The sequence below is a fragment of the Mixophyes fleayi genome, chromosome 3 (genome assembly GCF_038048845.1).
Source record: "Mixophyes fleayi isolate aMixFle1 chromosome 3, aMixFle1.hap1, whole genome shotgun sequence".
Taxonomy (NCBI): Eukaryota; Metazoa; Chordata; class Amphibia; order Anura; family Limnodynastidae; genus Mixophyes; species Mixophyes fleayi.
This window is the reverse complement of record NC_134404.1, coordinates 310,927,525-310,945,895: the sequence shown is the minus strand read 5'-3', so window position 1 is coordinate 310,945,895 and position 18,371 is coordinate 310,927,525. Positions and strand designations below refer to the sequence as shown.

General features: G+C 38.7%; 1 protein-coding gene across 12 annotated transcripts in view; it reads left to right on the top strand.

Moving 5' to 3' along the window:
- The window catches only part of PLCB4 (phospholipase C beta 4), a 226,605-nt gene that overhangs the window by 167,081 nt on the left and 41,153 nt on the right, over window positions 1–18,371 (top strand). For all 12 annotated transcript variants that reach the window (XM_075203995.1, XM_075203992.1, XM_075203996.1 and 9 more), the window contains 9 exons: window positions 5,121–5,211; window positions 6,772–6,867; window positions 7,488–7,588; window positions 9,701–9,739; window positions 11,261–11,402; window positions 13,317–13,401; window positions 14,449–14,573; window positions 16,044–16,095; window positions 18,103–18,205. In XM_075203995.1, the coding sequence (XP_075060096.1) occupies window positions 5,121–5,211; window positions 6,772–6,867; window positions 7,488–7,588; window positions 9,701–9,739; window positions 11,261–11,402; window positions 13,317–13,401; window positions 14,449–14,573; window positions 16,044–16,095; window positions 18,103–18,205 (834 nt within the window). The remainder of the gene's footprint in view (window positions 1–5,120; window positions 5,212–6,771; window positions 6,868–7,487; window positions 7,589–9,700; window positions 9,740–11,260; window positions 11,403–13,316; window positions 13,402–14,448; window positions 14,574–16,043; window positions 16,096–18,102; window positions 18,206–18,371) is intronic.

Here is an 18,371-nt window from a genome sequence, read left to right as displayed (position 1 = left end):
ACAATATTTTACACAAAGTATAGATTTTGGTGCAATACTTTACATTTATTGCCTGTTCCATAAATATACAAGTCATTGTGTGTGTGTTTTGACTTACTATTGTCTAAAGGTGTGTGAATGTGTGTGTATGTTAAGCTTTACCTATTGTTCCAGGTGTGTGAATGCATTGTGTGTCGGAAGTCGGATAGTCGGAAGTGGGGGGAGACCTGTGGGGGAGAGACACACACTCAAGCATACATTTTAACCTTACAAATATTCTCACATACTCAACCACATTTATCCCTCAATCATTTCAGTCAAAGTCCAACAGCCATTATTCACTATCCACATACCCTTCACATGAGAGTTTCTAGAAGGCAGCCATTTTACAAGCATGGAGCTTGTAGATCCATTTCCTCTATTGTCTGAACTCAGCATGCTCTAAACACATGGTCTAAACACATGATGCCATATGAACTACATCAACATTTCCTGCAATAAACCACATTATTTCAGAGATTCAGAGTTACGAACTACCCTTTAAACCAACAGTCTAACAAAATGTTATATTTAACAATCTGACCACTTCCTGAACAATCCAATCACTTGCTATGTATCTAAATACTAATTTCAGCCACACTTTTCAACAGCAGCATAGCAGACTTTCCAATACCATCTACACAGTTTCTTCACTTTCCCATGAAATACTTTTCCAACACCACCATTCTATCAAACAAACAAACTATGCACAACCATTTCTATCCACTTCTATTACACAGCATTTGCAATATTATTACAAGGCATGCATTTATGCAACACTATCCATACCAAACTGAAGTCTAACTTTTAAAACCAACCCAAGCTCCAAATAACTCTTGCACTAAACTCAGACAATTCCATTCACATGTATAATCTGTATACAAACATCCATATAACCAACAACAAATTCATTCTCATATACTCTACCACATATGCATTCAGATTCGACCACCTTTCATTCAAAAACACATTACAAATTAAATATTTCCAGATTCACTCACCTTTAATTCATTCCATTCAAAACTCTATTATAACATTTTTCTTGTTAGCCAGGGTCTTTCAAGGCCCCATATACAGACCTCCGTGGAACTAAGCATGCAGTCTCCATCAGCTAAGTCGTCTCACCTTGGGAGCAGGGCAGGTAAAGGAAGTTTCTTCCTTGTGTAACGTGTATCATAAACCTTTCTTGTGGACGGAGTTTACCTTTCCACAGGAAACAAACCACATCCTTTCACATGTTAACCTGACCAACTGCTCAAATCTTGTTTCTTTGGTACTCAAGTTCCATAGTAACAGGTGGGGGAAGAGATTGCATGTGCACAGTCACTGTGCTCATTCAACTAAGGCTGAATTCTGATATATATTATAAAATGAGTTATAAAATAATAGATTATTTATATACTCTTCATCAACCCCCCCATGCCTACCTAATTAGGGCATTTGTTCAAAGGAGTACTAATGGTAAGCTACATGTGCCTTAAATGCAAGAGATACTAGTAACATTCACAAATACACTACATGGCCAAAAGTATGTGGACATCAGAACATCACATCCTCACATCCATATGTGCTTGATGGGCATCTCATTCCAAAACCATGGGCATTAATATGGCGTTGGTCCACTGATTTCTGCTATGACAGCCTCCACTCTACTGGAAAAGGCTTTCCACTTGACTTTGGAACATGACTGCAGGGATTCGCATCCATTCAGCCACAAGAGCATTTGTGAGGTCAGGCACTGATGTTGGGCAATAAGGTCTGGCTCACAGTCTGCGTTCCAATTCACCCCAAAAGTATTTGATGTAGTTGAGGTCAGGGCTCTGTGCAGGTCAGTCAAGTTCTTCCCCGACAATCTTTACAATTGGCAGTGCACATTTGGGTAGGAGGCGTTCTCCTGGCATCTGTCAAAGCTAGATTTTTCCATCAAACTGCCAGATGCATGATTCGTCACTCGAGAGAATGCGTTTCCACAGATGACAGTGTGCTTTACACCACTCCAGTCGTCATTTGGAATGGCACATGGTGATCTGAGCTGCTCAGCCATAAAAACACAATCCATGAAGCACCCAACGAACAGTTCTCGTGCTCACGTTGCTTCCAGAGGCAGTTCGGAATTCTGTAGCGTGTGTTGCAACCAAGGACAGACAACGCTCTACATGGTTGAGTACTGGGCAGTCACAGTGTGAGAGCTTGTGTGGCCTGCTGCTTCACAGCTGAGCTGTTGTTGCTCATAGATGTTTCCACTGCACAATAACACCACTTACAGTAGACCAGACGCAGCTCTAGCAGGGCAAAAATCTGACAAACTTACTTGTTTCAAAGATGGTTTCCTATGTCCTATGACAGTACCACGTTGAAAGTGACTGAGCTCTTCAGTATGACCCTACTATTGATATTGTTTGACTGTGGAGATTTCATGGTTGTATGCTGGAGTTTATGCATCTGTTAGCCAAGGATTTGGCTGTAATGTCCAAACTCACTAATTAGAAGGGGTATCCACATACCTTTGGTCATGTAATGTAATGTGTGTGTGTATATATATAATTACCGTGCTTTAAATGCAAACAAACGGGGGAAGATTAGTTTAACTAGGTTAACCATTTCCTTGTGAAGTTAAGATTAGTAAAAAGACTGTAATTCTGGTAGTAGAACTAGTTATCTCTGTAAATATACACACATTGGAAGGAGTTCATATAAGAACGGCAGGTATTCAGGAAGGAATGAGTTATCTAGTTTAGGGGATATTTGTGGATTCCAAGTTGGAGATGTTCTACAGATTGACGGACGGTGGTCACATGTATACTGGGGATCATTGACACATCCTGCTTCCCCCTTTCATATTCTGTCATGCGCTATGTTAGAAAGGGCTACTGATCCCTAGTGTACATATATTATATGACCCAAAGGTGGAATGGAATATGCAGGATGAATATACTGTAAGTATGTTGCATGCCATGTCCCATAACAACACATTATTTTACTTGCAATATAGTTTTAGTTACAGCTTAGTGACAATTCTGTGTTCTACTACTGCTGCTTTTTTGCCATTCAATCATCATCATCATCACCATTTATTTATATAGTGCCACTGATTCCGCAGCGCTGTACAGAGATCTCATTCAAATCAGTCCCTGTCCCATTGGAGCTTACAGTCTAAATTCCCTAACATACACAGAGAGAGAGAGACTAGGGTCAATTTTGATAGCAGCCAATTAACCTACTAGTATGTTTTGGAGTGTGGGAGGAAATCAGTGCACCCGGAGGAAACCTACGCAAACACGGGGAGAACATACAAACTCCACACAGATAAGGCCACTACTTAGCCACCATACTGCCCAATTCAATGTTTGTTTTGCTGGGTGAGACGCGTAGGGAAAGCAATACATCATTGTTCTCTTTATAATCCTATTTAAGGAGACACTATCATGGGAAAAATGAACTGAAAGCTTTTAACCGTAGGGCATATTCCTGGTATAAATACTAAAAAATAAAATACCAGGTTAATATTTTTCTGTCTTAGACTTGGGGAATTCAATTCCCCACGATGTGCCGCGGGCTGCCTCCAGAAAGTGAAGGCACTCACGTTAAAGTAATATAACTGATTTTTCGTTTCACACCCCATTGAGGTCCGCAGGAAAATTGGTCATGTTCTGGTACTGAATAACCCGGAAAAGAGCACAGCCGGACATCACTGAGATGTCTGGAGGAAATTGAATTGAACCCGAGAAGTATTGTTTTTTATGTAGCACTTTGTCTCAGGAAGGTAGTCTGGTCGGACAATGTCCGCCATTGCAGTAGTTGTAAGGATTTTTTTTAAAATTTATTTTCTTATGTGCCTTACTTTATATATTGCCACTGTGTTACTTTAACACCAATTTAACTATAGCAACTACACCATTTTTATTGGTAAATGGTAGAGGTGTGTGAACGTGGTGAGCTTGGTTGAATATGTTGGATCTTACGAGGAGCTGTTAAGTGCATGGGGCTGGTTTCAGCAAAGGTTTCATGATTTCAGTATTTATAATGCGACAACGTGAGCGTAGCGTCCGGCTAGTATTCTTCTGAAGAATTGTTGAAGTGTAATGTTTTTATGGAGTACTTTGTTTCAGCAATAAAGTAGAATGTGATTACGTCTAGAAATAATGTGCCTTACATTTCAAGCTCAGGCTCGCCTTTTTTGTTTCATATAGTAAACAGAACAGACTTAAGCTGTGCCCAAAACACCAGTAAGGAGTCAGAGGTACATTGTCAGGATTTGAATGTTGTCTACACTGGGTAGGGAACAAATACAGATAAACACAATTGCAACAGTGTTGAGGGAAAGAGATTGCTGTGATAATTTTGATTGTTTACTTAATAACACTGAACACATTAATGGTCATTTACAAAATACAAAATGCCATTTGGCCTCTTTTTTGATGTGCCCACTCTTATGTAACGTACATAGATTTTGCCCCCGAAAGTCAGCATCTGTGGGAAACACAATTTTGCATTGTTGAGCTGGGTGGATAAGGACATTCCTTGCTGAGTGCCGGCTGGACTATCACACACTAAAGAGCAATTTTGCAGGACGAGATTATTTCAATAGAAGAGAATCATGGTGTGGAGAAAGCCCAGTTGAGGAGTCAGTCCCTGTTTAGTGAGAGGCTGCCGAGCAGTTTTCTTCCCGCTAGAAATTTTATTTTTTAGAACCAACGCGCCAGTCTGTATTTTCAGTATAACACCTTTTACACCTCGCATGCGCAGTCCTATGGCACATTTCAAACAATGTAATAAGAGCTTTCAGACATACAAAGTGACACGTAATAAAGTGAGTCTCTATGTACGCTCACTGCCAGGATTATTTTAAGACATCAATAAGTCTAAACTGAAAGATATGCGTACCTTGCTCAGTTCTGCCAGAATGTGGGCGCACAACTGTGTAAGCATGAACCCGAAAAATAGGCACATTTAAGCTATATTAAAGGTATGTGCTCCCTTGTATTTGGCACTTAGGTAAATTACTTTTATTGTGTGCAATTTAATACCAAGTGAGAATAAGTCATACAAAAGATTAATTACAATGTTGTTATATTTTTCTTCTTTACGATCCTCTATTTCAGCTTGATCCAGGGAGACCTTTGCCTTCTCCAAACGACCTAAAAAGAAAAATTCTCATTAAAAACAAGCGTTTGAAAGCGGAAGTGGAAAAGAGTATGTGTTCCATGTTTCATATTATAATCCTTCTTTCCCTAGTCCACTAAATCACACCTACTATAAACCAACCAGAAATCTTGGTCGACAAAAAAGAGCTTAATGCCCGACGTAATCACTGTGGTTTGTACGTTATGAATGGTGGCATGGGTGGCTCATTTGCTATCTAACAATACAGTCATTTATTTTAATTTATCACACATCACTAAAAACAAATCCAACAAAAAACATTCAAAATAATAATAATAAAGTAATAAAATTAATATAACATAACAATTAGGCAAAACATATATGTGTTCATTTGTGGACTTGAAATAGCCATCTTTGTCCTCATCAGAAGATTCACCTAAAACCGAGTTTCAGTACATAACACAAACAACTCATTACCCAGAGAGATAGAAGTGATGTCTTACCCAGGGTCAGAGGGGTCTTGTATAATGCCCGTAACACCAGCCGGGCCAATAAGCTGTGGTGTGATAAATTAAAGACAAACGACTGTATTACTTAATGTAAAATGACACTTTATACCTATAATTGATGATCCGAGGTGATTACGTAGTGCTAAAGTCCTCTTTGTCCAGTTGCATCTTTTGGGGGTGACTAAGGTTGTGGTGTTGGAATATTGTAATATTAGTTAACACACAATAGGTTTTGTCCTTTCTATTGTTACAATTTATTGTCCACATTTATACCTACCAGAGAGTCCATAGTAGAACTTGCAATATTTGCTCAGCATTAAATATATCACATTCGAGACACCTTTGGTACCTGGTTTTATTTATAGGCATAAAAACGAGAAAAAAAACCAACTAATTATGACAAAACAGACACATTTTTATTCTTTCAGGTCTATTCATGTCATTAAAATAGAACTATTTTTAAGGAACATTCACCGGACCAAATCAGGGTTTTCCCAGCATTGTCAGTCATTTAGCTTAATACGGTGAGACCCGGTGACATCCATCCATATTTACAACAACAACCATTATTTTATTTGAAAGGAATTGTGAGAATACAGCCGATCAGTTCACTAGGAACCAGTGACAGTACAACTTAACTCATGCCTCTGTGGTATCACTGGTTCCCAGGGGCAGGGTGGGCAGGGTGGCATCTGCCCCCCGGGCTGGTCTCATACTGGGCTACCTTGGGCTGGGTCACTGGGCCACCTACATTTTTTTCCTTTAAAATGTTCCTAATAGGCTGCTGAGTCGAGTCTGGCCCCCTGGGCTAAAATTTGCCGGCCCTCCCCTGCTGGTTCCTAGTTTATTGGTTGGTTGGTTCAGCCCACAGAATGGCCGTTGCTGTGTGTGTACTTTGACAGTGTTTTGGTCTACGCAATATTTAAGTTCAGAAGACTATATAAGAATGTCAGAATAATGCAGAATTCTGTTTATTTTAACTGGGGTTTCCTGCAGTCTCTTTGGTGGTAGTAATTCACTTGTCCACTTGAAATCATTGGATCTGCAATCAGATAGTGTTTTCATTGCATATTAACAATGTCCTACATAAATCACTTACTGTATTATTACATGCTGGTATTATTGTCTTTTATGTCAACAGAGCAGCTTGAAGCTTTAAAAAGTATGATGGAGGCTGGAGAGACGGTGGCACCAGTCAGCATCCTGGAAGATGACATTGAGGAAGAAATTGAAAATGGTATTTATGTCTAATATTATGTTATTGTTTGGGGGGGGGGGGGTGAAAATGGCTTTTCAGCACAAATCCTCTGTATTTAATGACTGGTTTACAAAAATATAAAATCTTCATTGCTCATTATTATCATTTATTGATATAGCTCAAATATACTTTGCATTGGTGTAAAATCAGTGAGCTTAATTTGAACATTCATTAAAATAATATAATACTAATGGGAACTAAGATACTAAGATGGGTATTCAATTATGGGATATATGAGACCAGCACATGTCAAGCTTTGCAATTGGAAATAAGGGAGAATGATAGGCATGTGTGCGGTGATAACAGGACAGTATAGGCATGCCTGCCACACTAAACAAATGGGTGCAGCACAGAATGTGTGCTTTGTTTACTTAGCATTACATTTATTCTGGGGATTCAACAAATTCTGTTTTATTATGTTTGCATACACATTTACACTTTCCTAAATGTATGAAAATTGTGTACTTCAAGAAATGGCTAGAAAAATATTTATCATTATAGATATTTATTTTAAACTCTTATTATTATTCATATTATGTTTTACATAATCTGTATGAAATATTAACAGATCAGTCTTTGTTTATGTTCTTTTATATTAGCTGACCTAGAAGAGGAAGCCCATCCTGAATTCAAGTTCGGAAGTGAGATTTCAGCAGATGACCTCAGTCAAAAAGAAGCTACAACAAACATTGCAAAAAAAGTAATTATTTTAAATTTGTGTGTCCAATAAGTGACTGTCCGGGTATGTGTGGAGATACGGTATTCCTCTCTTTTATAATTGGGTTGAATAGTTCAGGACAGTAACACAGAACTCTTCTGTGGCCTAGAAAGCACCTGGTTTTTGGCTTTGCACTCATGGCAGCCTGTCAAGCCTCTAGGAGCTAGTAACATCTCTTAGACCTTCTCATTTATATGACTCATTCCACAAATTGTCAGCCCTAACTTTCTGTAGGAAACAGGAACACTTTAAATCTTGCTACATATTTTGTTAAAATTATTCCACATAAAGTGGCACAGCTGCTAAATAGATATCATATGTGACTCTCCTGCTCATTCAGGACTTTGTTTTGGCTGCAAGGTTAGTTGGAATGGATGTCCTGCTTTACACTGTACTGTTTATTAAGGGTGAGCTGCTTGCATCTAACTGTAGTGCATTTTGCTTGCCCTTAACGAGCAGTACAGTGTGAAGCGGGACATACATCCCAACTATCGCGGTAGTCGGGACAAAGTCCTGAATGAGCGTGATAGTCACACAATTTCAGGACTGTCCCACCAAAATAAGGACAGTTGGCAGACTGTGCATGATCTCCTACCTGTTCTTGTAGCTTTCACTACCTGCGACTGCTGGTCTCATAAGCTCAGTTGCTGCTTGTCTGGATCCTGGAATATTGGGCCCCTGTTTGGAAAAAGGAATAGACAGATAAAATATGGAAAGTCTAGCAGTGAGTGAGCCCATTTGGGCCTCCCTCCCCCAAACATCACTAATGTTAAATTAATAGCACCTACATTTAATAAGCCCTACCTGAAACGAGCCCAGCATTTAATAAATAGAGCTAATTCTTCCCTACCAGCCCCAACATTGAGTTAATAGTATTCATATTTAATAAATAGACCTATTTACCCCAAATTAGGCCCAACATTAAATTAATAGCATTCAGAATTATTAGATAGACCTGTTTCCCCCCACCATGCCCTGACATTAAATTAATGGTACTAATGTTTGCTAAATACACCTATCCCCCCCAAACAGCCCCAATATTAAATTATTAGTATTCCCATTTAATAATTAAACCTGTTTCCCCCCAAATTACCCCAATATTAAATAATTGGTATTCACAATTAATAAATAGCCCTCCTTCGCCCTAAACTTAACCTTACATTAAATAAGCCCCAAACCACCCTAAAATTAGTTAAATGTTGCCAATACACCACCTTAAATTAATAGTTATTATTACGACCACAAAAATAAAATAATGACAATGGTCCTCACCATGAAATAAATTACCTCATCTATATATTAATATTTCCCACCCACTATTTAATTAAAATACCCAGTCTTCAACCCTATCACTTACCTTCTTCCATGTGGATCTGTACACTTCAGAGGCAGAATCTCTTGCCTGCCTCTCCTATTTCCTGTACTATGACAAGCCGCCTGCCCCATGGAAGAGGAGGGGAGGGACGCATACTGTAGACGGGGGGGGGGGGGTTTGGGCGAAACAGATCTTTAGATATGTAACTGGTCTTGAGGAAGGGGAGCAGCCTGACAACAAGTGCTGGCTGGAGCAGGGGGGAGGGGGTTTCATGCAACTGAAAACACCCCCTAAGTGTGTGCCGTCCAGGGAACATTGGGGCTGTCTGGGGCTTGATCACTTGATCAAAGCCACCTTAGAGTGCTTATAAATATAAAGTCTTTCTGCAGAACAGTTGTTGAATCAGGAATACCCCCTAAATGCTTATCTCCCACCACCATCTTAAAGATCATTAGAATATCTGCCACCACTACCTGAAAGCACTCTGCAGTACAGTTGGGTGTATTACAGCAGCCAGGCTGCTTACATGACAGATCTCCCTGATTCACCTATCACCCCCCATCATGCATTGTGCTTACCTGCAGCCATCTTGATGCACTGATACACGCGCTTCCTGTACGAGTGGCTGCAGAAATAGAGAAGAAAACCAGGAATTTCTGCCGTTAGTCTATGTACATGAATGACCTTTATGTGATTTATACAAACTAGTGTCATGTTTTTGTTTAAGAAAGACATAATATAAATATGGTGGTAAAAAAAAGTTGTGTTTCCTTCTTTAGGTAGTTGAAGATTCTGAGCCAGAAAACAATAACAAAAAGGTGATAATCAACAATCTTCTTTCTTGTGATAATAAATAATTATTTTATTTCTTATTTTGAACATCAAGTAAAACTGAGAATACATGAATACAGATTATTCTGCAACATATATGTGCTGCTGGTACATTTGGTGGTTTATTTGCCTCAAAACTGTACAAAATGTTCTTTTGTGTCCAGGTCCAAACTTTGTACCATGTAAGAGAAATTATGAATAGGAATTCTGTATATATAAAATATAGCTACTTTTAGAATTAACATAACAAACTAAATGTTAGTTACCACTAAATTGACCATTAATGTAACCCAATGGACTGGGCGATTGTAATCTAATCACGATAAACATGATAAACAACTGCAATGCTGATAGTGACTAATGATTGGGTGGAACTAGTGATACTGTGGCTCTAGCATGCATGGTCTGTTTCACCATGTGCCTTAAGGAGCAGGTTGAATGCACAATCTGAGCTTTATTAGGAGAACTGTAGTCTGATTACAGCTGGAGAGCTGCATCCTGCTGGTTTCCCATGTAGATTATTCCTCTTGTTTTAATATGTATTCCAAACAGATAACCATGTTTATGAACAAGATGTATTAGAGTGTGGTTTATTGTGTGCTATGCAAGCTTACAGACTCGGATGCGATATCAGATCCAAACCAGGGGCCCGATTCATTAAGGATCTTAACTTGAGAAACTTCTTATTTCAGTCTCCTGGACAAAACCATGTTACAATACAAGGGGTGCAAATGAGTGTTCTGTTTTGCACATAAGTTAAATACTGCCTGTTTTTTCATGTAGCACACAAATACGTGATAGCTAATTTGTACACTGCAATTTAAAGTTGATATTTGTGTGCTACATGGAAAAAACAGTCAGTATTTAACTTATGTGCAAAACAGAATACTAATTTGCACCCCTTGCATTGTAACATGATTTTGTCCAGGAGACTGAAATAAGAAGTTTCTGAAGTTAAGATCCTTAATGAATCAGGCCCCAGATCATCCTGCAGGTTGGAGGGTGAAATCTCAGACTGCATCTGAAGTGCAGCAGTTTGCAGACCCGTAAAACCTCATGATGAAACCAGATGGGAAACTGAATGTAGTTTATGTGGACTGCTGAGCATCGGGTTCGGCCCTCCGGTGGGGGTGTGGTGCTAGGGGGATGATCGTACCCACTACCTACAGAGTACCTGCCCACTGCTGACCATCACTGGCCTCCTCCTGGTTTCTCGACTACTGGGCAGCAGGGTACAAATGTTTAAACTAGAAGTACAGCTATTGGGGCAGTACACGACAGTCCGCACTAGCAGTACGCGAGTCTTGTTTCATACTGGCACTCATAGAACTGCAAGTCTGCACTCTAGCGCAAGGGAATACTTGCACTTGTAGTGCCACAATGGTGTCCAAGATAAGTGGTTCCCAATAAAATAAAAAAAGGCCACTTGACCTATGTGCATCAAACAACATGAAAACCCTGTGACATCATACGTGCTAATAGTTTATGTATTCTTATTACAATTTTAGGGCACCGTAACTGCTGATGATGAACAAGCATGGATGGCAAATTATAAATATGTCGGTGCCACGACAAATATACATCCGTTTCTATCAACGATGATCAACTATGCTCAACCAGTAAAGTTTCAAGGCTTCAAAATTGCAGAAGGTAACCTAAACACATTGTGTATGTATGTATCAAACTACAGTGAACATACAATATAAAGTGTAGCAAACAATTCAAAATATAACATGTTGTTAATATGAAGGGAACCTCAGCATCCCACGTTAAACACTTCTAGAACGGATGCTACGGCACCAGTGGATGACAGGCATATGGGTAATATATTGGTGTGTGGTGGTTGGATACATACTACAATATTTCTGCTACACATTCATGCCATTGATGTAGAATTGCCATTGATAGGCATTAGTTCTATTAATGTTTTAGGCTGCGGCTCTGGGTCGCAGTTAGGAACATTTTGGCCTTTTTTGGCCTTGAAAGGCCAAACTTGCCTTTAAAGCCATTGTCGTTTTAAATTTCCCCTGCAAAGTCGCCGATTATTGGCAACTTGCAGAATCCACTGCTTAATACATTTACCCCGTGAAGGAAAAAAATCAGGATATTAACATCAATTGAAATAAACAACTTGCTTATACAAATAAAACTTTGTACTATAGAAAGTGTTAAATAAAATTATGTCATACTATTACATGGAATAAAGTAGCTTCTACTAATAAACATAGGCATATATTATTTTTGCTTTCTCGTATATGGAAAATATGCTAAACATGGGAACTACATTCTAAGGTTTTTAACTTTATCTATTTAAGTGTAATAATATAAGTGAGTACACGCTCCTCCTGTTAAACTTGGCACAAAACACATCGCCAGGCACAGTAAATAGGCAAAGTAAAACCGGATGTTTCACATACAGTTTTACTATGCAGTTTGGCCTGTATCGTATGTGTTTTAGCATAAGTCGCATGCTGTTTGCAGGACATCATTTATCAGATGCAGTGTAAGTTTTCATCATCCAAACTGCAGGATGATAAAATCCTCTGCTTTGGATCTGAAAATCACATCTGGGGTAAATGTATTAAGCTGAGAGATTTCCGGCGGGTTTGAAAAGTGGAGATGTTGCCTATAGCAACCAATCAGATTCTAGTTATCATTTTGTAGAATGTACTAAATAAATGATAGCTAGAATCTGATTGGCTTTTCAAACACACCAGAAAACTCTCAGCTTGATACATTTACCCCCTGATGTGGCGATTACAAACCGCATACTAAATTTCACACTTAGGGGCGTATTCAATTGTTCCTCCGGCCGCCGGAAAAATGAGCGCTCTAAAACTATTACCGTTTATACGGTAATTACTCGCTGAATTTGATCTCGCAGCTCCCTGAGCTGCAAGATGAAATTCAGCGAGTAAACTACCGTATTAATGGTGTTTGCGCGCAATATTACCGTATAAACGGTAATAGTTTTAACGCGCTCGTTTTTCCGGTGGCCGGAGGAACAATTGAATACCCCCCTTAATCTGGTATTTTGCTAAAGTTTGGTAAATAATTGCAACTGTTAAGAGATTCATTGTTTACACAAAATCTTACTAGCAAGGGCCAGGTAACAATTTAATTAAACTGTTATACTGTTATACTCATACATGTACATATTTGTGCTTTTAGGTGTAAACATTTTCTTTCTTTGTTGAGATCACACCTTAGAAGTGAAAGTACTGCTTAGTAGGGATGCATTTAGCCAAAATATCCACAAGATGGAGGTATAAGGCAGCTGAACTTAAATAATACTAGATGCTGGAGACACTTCAAGCTAAACAGTCAATTCAGATATAAAGGAGTGCACTATGTTACCCAGCAAAACACAGGATTGTCTCAAATAAATGTAACCAGTCTACAAAACATTTGCACAGACTCTCCAGGGAGAATCCAGGAACATATATGGGGTCAATAAGAGTTGGAGGCAAGCCTTGGTTTTTAAGGGTAAAATCTACATTTTCGTACTTCGCATGCATGCCATAAATATCCCTGTTATGTGTGTTTTTGTCTTTTTTCTTTCAGAGCGGAACATTCATTTCAACATGTCCTCGTTTAATGAATCAGTCGGGTTGGGGTATTTAAAGACACATGCAATTGAGTTTGTAAAGTATCCTTTCAGAGTGTCTTGATATTGATTTTTACAACACAGATAAAGCCATGTTTCACTTTATATGTCACGGGAGGTCAGTAATCATTACAAAACCCAACGCCTATCTCATTCATTGACCAAAGGATATCACATGGAAAGGATAAGGTATCACAGTACAGTGGGCAGCACAGTGGCGTAGTGGTTAGCACTTCTGCCTTACAGCACTGGGGTCATGAGTTCAATTCTTGATTATGGCCTTATGTGTAAGGAGTTTGTATGTTCTCCCCGTGTTTACGTGGGTTTCCTCTGGGTGCTCCGATTTCCTCCCACACTCCAAAAACATACTGGTAGGTTAATTGGCCGCTATCAAAATTGACCTGTGTCTGCCTGTATGTGTGTGTGTCATCATCATCATTATCATCATTTATTTATATAGCGCCACTAATTTCGCAGCGCTGTACAGAGAACTTACTCACATTAGTCCCTGCCCCATTGGGGCTTACAGTCTAAATTCCCTAATATAGACACACACACACACAGACACAGACAGACAGAGACTAGGGTCAATTTTTGAAAGCAGCCAATTAACCTACCAGTATGTTTTTGGAGTGTGGCAGGAAACTGGAGCACCCGGAGGAAACCCACGCAAACACAGGGAGAACATACAAACTCCACACAGATAAGGCCATAGTTGGGAATCGGACTCATGACCCCAGTGCTGTGAGGTAGAAGTGCTAACCACTAGGCCACTGTGCTGTGTGTGTGTGTATATTAGGGTATTTAGACTGTACGCTCCAACGGGGCAGGGACTGATGTGAATGAGTTCTCTGTACAGTGCTGCAGAATTAGTGGCGCTATATAAATAAATGGTGATGATGACAGTACAGTGTATATTTCAGTTGAAGTCACAGAGTTGTGTATAATGAGAGTTATTCGATGGACTGAATGTCTCATTATAAATAATTAGAATTAAATGTAAAGCTGGAGACAGAGGACATATAACAGGCTGCATTATATGTGTGTGATTTGTTTTCCTTTTCTTGCCTTCCTTAACAATGTTCATAGTTATAACAAACGTCAGATGAGCCGGATCTACCCTAAGGGGGGTAGAGTGGATTCCAGTAATTATATGCCTCAAATTTTCTGGAACGCTGGCTGCCAGATGGTCTCTCTGAACTATCAGACCCCAGGTAGGCTGCAGCACCCAATCAAGCTGAATGCCAAGAAAGCCCCAGCTCTGTGTTTCCAAAACAGATGCTCTATGAATGCCTCTGGTGTTTTATATAGAAGCTGCTACATGGTTAAATGATATTAAGATATTTACCGACAAATGGGAAGCAGTGAGTCAAAGAACAGTCTAATTTACATAAAGAAATGTTGCGTGTGCTGCATTGTAATTAGTAACTTTACACGTAATCCGGCATTAATACAGAATGGAGGGGTTTGTGTTGGGAAGGCTAAAATGACTTATTCTAATTTCATTCAGTAGATACATATAATAGGTAGCCTAGTGGTGTCCTAAGTGACTGTGCAATTGTTCTGGGTCCTCAAACAGGACAATTTGCAGTAGTATATATGACACCCCAGGGATTGCACAGAACTAAATGTGGGATCCCGACCCACAGGTTACACACCCCCTGCTGGTAGGATAGGGGGATAGCAGACTTCTTGATGAAGCTGAATGATTTGAATAATAATTAGAATTTTCCCCATATGTACCCCTCAACCTTCCTGAGAACATACATAGTCCTTTGTACTGAAAATAACATTATTTAAACAGAATTTAGCTTAGAAATAAGTATTCATTTACTTGATTAATCCCAATTCCCCATACAAAATTAAAATATATTTTTTTACGTAAATTTCGAAATGGGGTTCTTATACATACGATTTTTAGCTATTTGCAGATTTATAATTTCATAAATATTATAGTTTATAATGTATTTTTGTTGCTATTCATTTGAAGTGGGCTCCATCATTTTGCATTCCCCTTTTAACGTGTATTTGTTGTTTACAACAATATTATAGCAGAGCTGTCATACCTGCTGGATAGTGTAGGAATGTGATTTATTCAACAGAATGCTACGGGACAGTGAAACATTGCACTTCTCAGGCAGGTATAGGGAACACATATACATGAGCTGATTAATCCAATATATCGATGGTACTCCCATTGTGTTACTGCTGAAATAGTAACTAACTATATTGATGTTCCACTAATAGCTTAATACTTTATGCTTCCATTAATGCAGCGTCTATAGGCCTGGATTTACATTTCTTGCATAATAGCAAATAATATAGCCCTAGAGGCCAAGATTAAATGTTTGTAGTATATATATATATATATATATATATATATATATATATACACAATACATTTTACATATCCAAAATAAAAACAGCAATGTACAAATTGTTGCCCTTACTTCATTGTCATCCTAGGCCCGATTGTATATGGCTTTCCTTGAATTCATAGTGATTCTGAGGTGTTTTATTCCAAGCGTAGGTGCTTTTGGGAAGTTGCCGTCCCAGCATGCCTTGCCATCTATAGATTGGTACATAGCTCCACAAGCTGGAGGGCCCCTAGGTGCCTAACACGGATTTATCCACTGAACTACAACCGTCTAATGGACTTGGTAATATGTTTTCTCTTTTAACAGATCTAGCAATGCAGCTGAATCAGGGCAAGTTTGAATACAATGGATCTTGTGGGTAAGAAATGACATTCGAAGTAACTCACTTAAAAGTTCTGTAGATGGCCAGCCATACTGGGAAATCACTCACCAACATTGGGGCAAACGCAGGATTTGAGGAGGAGCGTTTCTGGGCGTGGCCAGCATGTCTAGGGGCGTAGCTATAATTTTACACAATCAGTAAGGTACAACATTCCATTGGTCCATCAAAATGTGAATGCATTGCTATGTCTAGTGTGCAGTCAAATACATGACACTAAGAACTGAATAAAAAAACAGTTATAAATACAATAAATGATAAGCAAAGTGACACTGTGCAGTCATAGTAAATGTGGCTAAACATTATACGTGAGGCTTTGTACTGAGAGATTATTGTGGATTATTATGTTATACATACAACTAAATGCTTCTTATACTTAACAGCCTAGATGCTGCATACAAAGAATCATTTTCGAAACTCAACACATCTTAGCGTGCTTCAATACGCTTTACAACATTGCTCTTTAACAAACATCATGTGCTGTATCTTTTCCCATAGTAACAAACCCTGTTTACTGAGCATTCTTATGTAATATCCTATATAAGGTGCTTGTCTGTTTATTATTGCTGTATCAAACAAGCTGAATTCTTCAGACATGGTCAAATGTTGTACTGTACAGACATTAAAATCACTCATAGGTGGTCGATATTGTACTTTTAGGTGATATACTGTTTTGTATGCTCATGTTAATGATATTCAGTGTTTGCTGCCTCATTGAAAAAAATTATGAAATGATGAAACAGGTTTTTGGCACAAGCTAATTAGTAATTTACAGAGTTTTGTGGCTTCTTTAAACTGGTAATTATTTAACTACAATAGTCAGACTATATCACAAATGCATATCTCCTATCTGTCCCAATTTAGGCAGGATAAGGTCACACTTGCAAACACACAAAAAGTCAAACACACAGACATGTAAACTGTCATATACACAGACAAGCACAGACTCACACATATACAAAGACACAAGGTAAAACACACAGACATGAAAACTGTCATATACACAGACAAGCACAGACTCACACATACTCAAACACACACAGACATGTAAACTGTCATATACACAGACAAGCACAGACTCACACAAACACAAACGGTAAAACACACAGACATGTAAACTGTCACATACACAGACACACACATACACAAACACACACAGGGTAAAACACACAGACATGTAAACTGTCATATACACAGACAAGCACAGACTCGCACAAATACAGACATGTAAACTGTCACATACACAGACAAGTACAGACTCACGCATACACAAACACAAACAGGGTAAAAGACTCAGACATGTAAACTGTATTATACACAGACAAGCACATACTCACACATACACAAACACAAACAGGGTAAAACACTCAGACATGTAAACTGTCTTATACACAGACAAGCACATACTCACACAAACACAAACAGGGTAAAACACTCAGACATGTAGAGGAGCAAATTACATTTTATAACTGGTTCTTTATTTAAAAAAAGAAAAAGACTTTACATTTTGCAGTAAGCCTATCTTTTTACTTGTTTCAATGGTCATTCCTATGACACTGATATGGGTGGGATATGTGTGTTCTGTGTAATTTAAATAAACCTAAATATAAGAGACAGATGTATGTATCGCCATTGGGCAGATAGGAGCAAATTGCCATCTAATTTAGTCCGTCATACTGTAAGAAGCTCTGAGTGACACCATGCAGATTACATAACTACACTATACTTATGTATAACAACTCTTCTGCATCTGTGCATATTTCTAAAGATGTGAACAGCTTTAAATTATACAGATGGTCCCATTATTTTATTTCACCGTTATGTATGGAATAACAATATTTAAATGCATAGATAAGTTGAACAAATAAAGATCATACCATTGTCTTGTACATATTAGGGAATGCCTAGTATTACATTGTTTTACATCAGTGTGAACTTGATTTCTGTTTGTTAAGGTATCAGTATATTTCTTTGTTTCCCCACAAGGTACCTCCTTAAACCAGACTTCATGCGACGTCCAGACAGGACCTTTGACCCGTTCTCTGAAACCCCAGTGGACGGTGTGATTGCAGCCACCTGTTCTGTTCAGGTACGCGCCATATAACAGCTGGATAATGCCAAGTACGGAAGGGCAGCCGGTGCTGCAATGTGTCACGTTTATACAATGAAACCATGATTGTGCCCCTGATATCAGTGGTCATTCTTTCCATGGGGAACACATTTTCTCTGATTAGAGCAGAGCCTTAATTTACAAT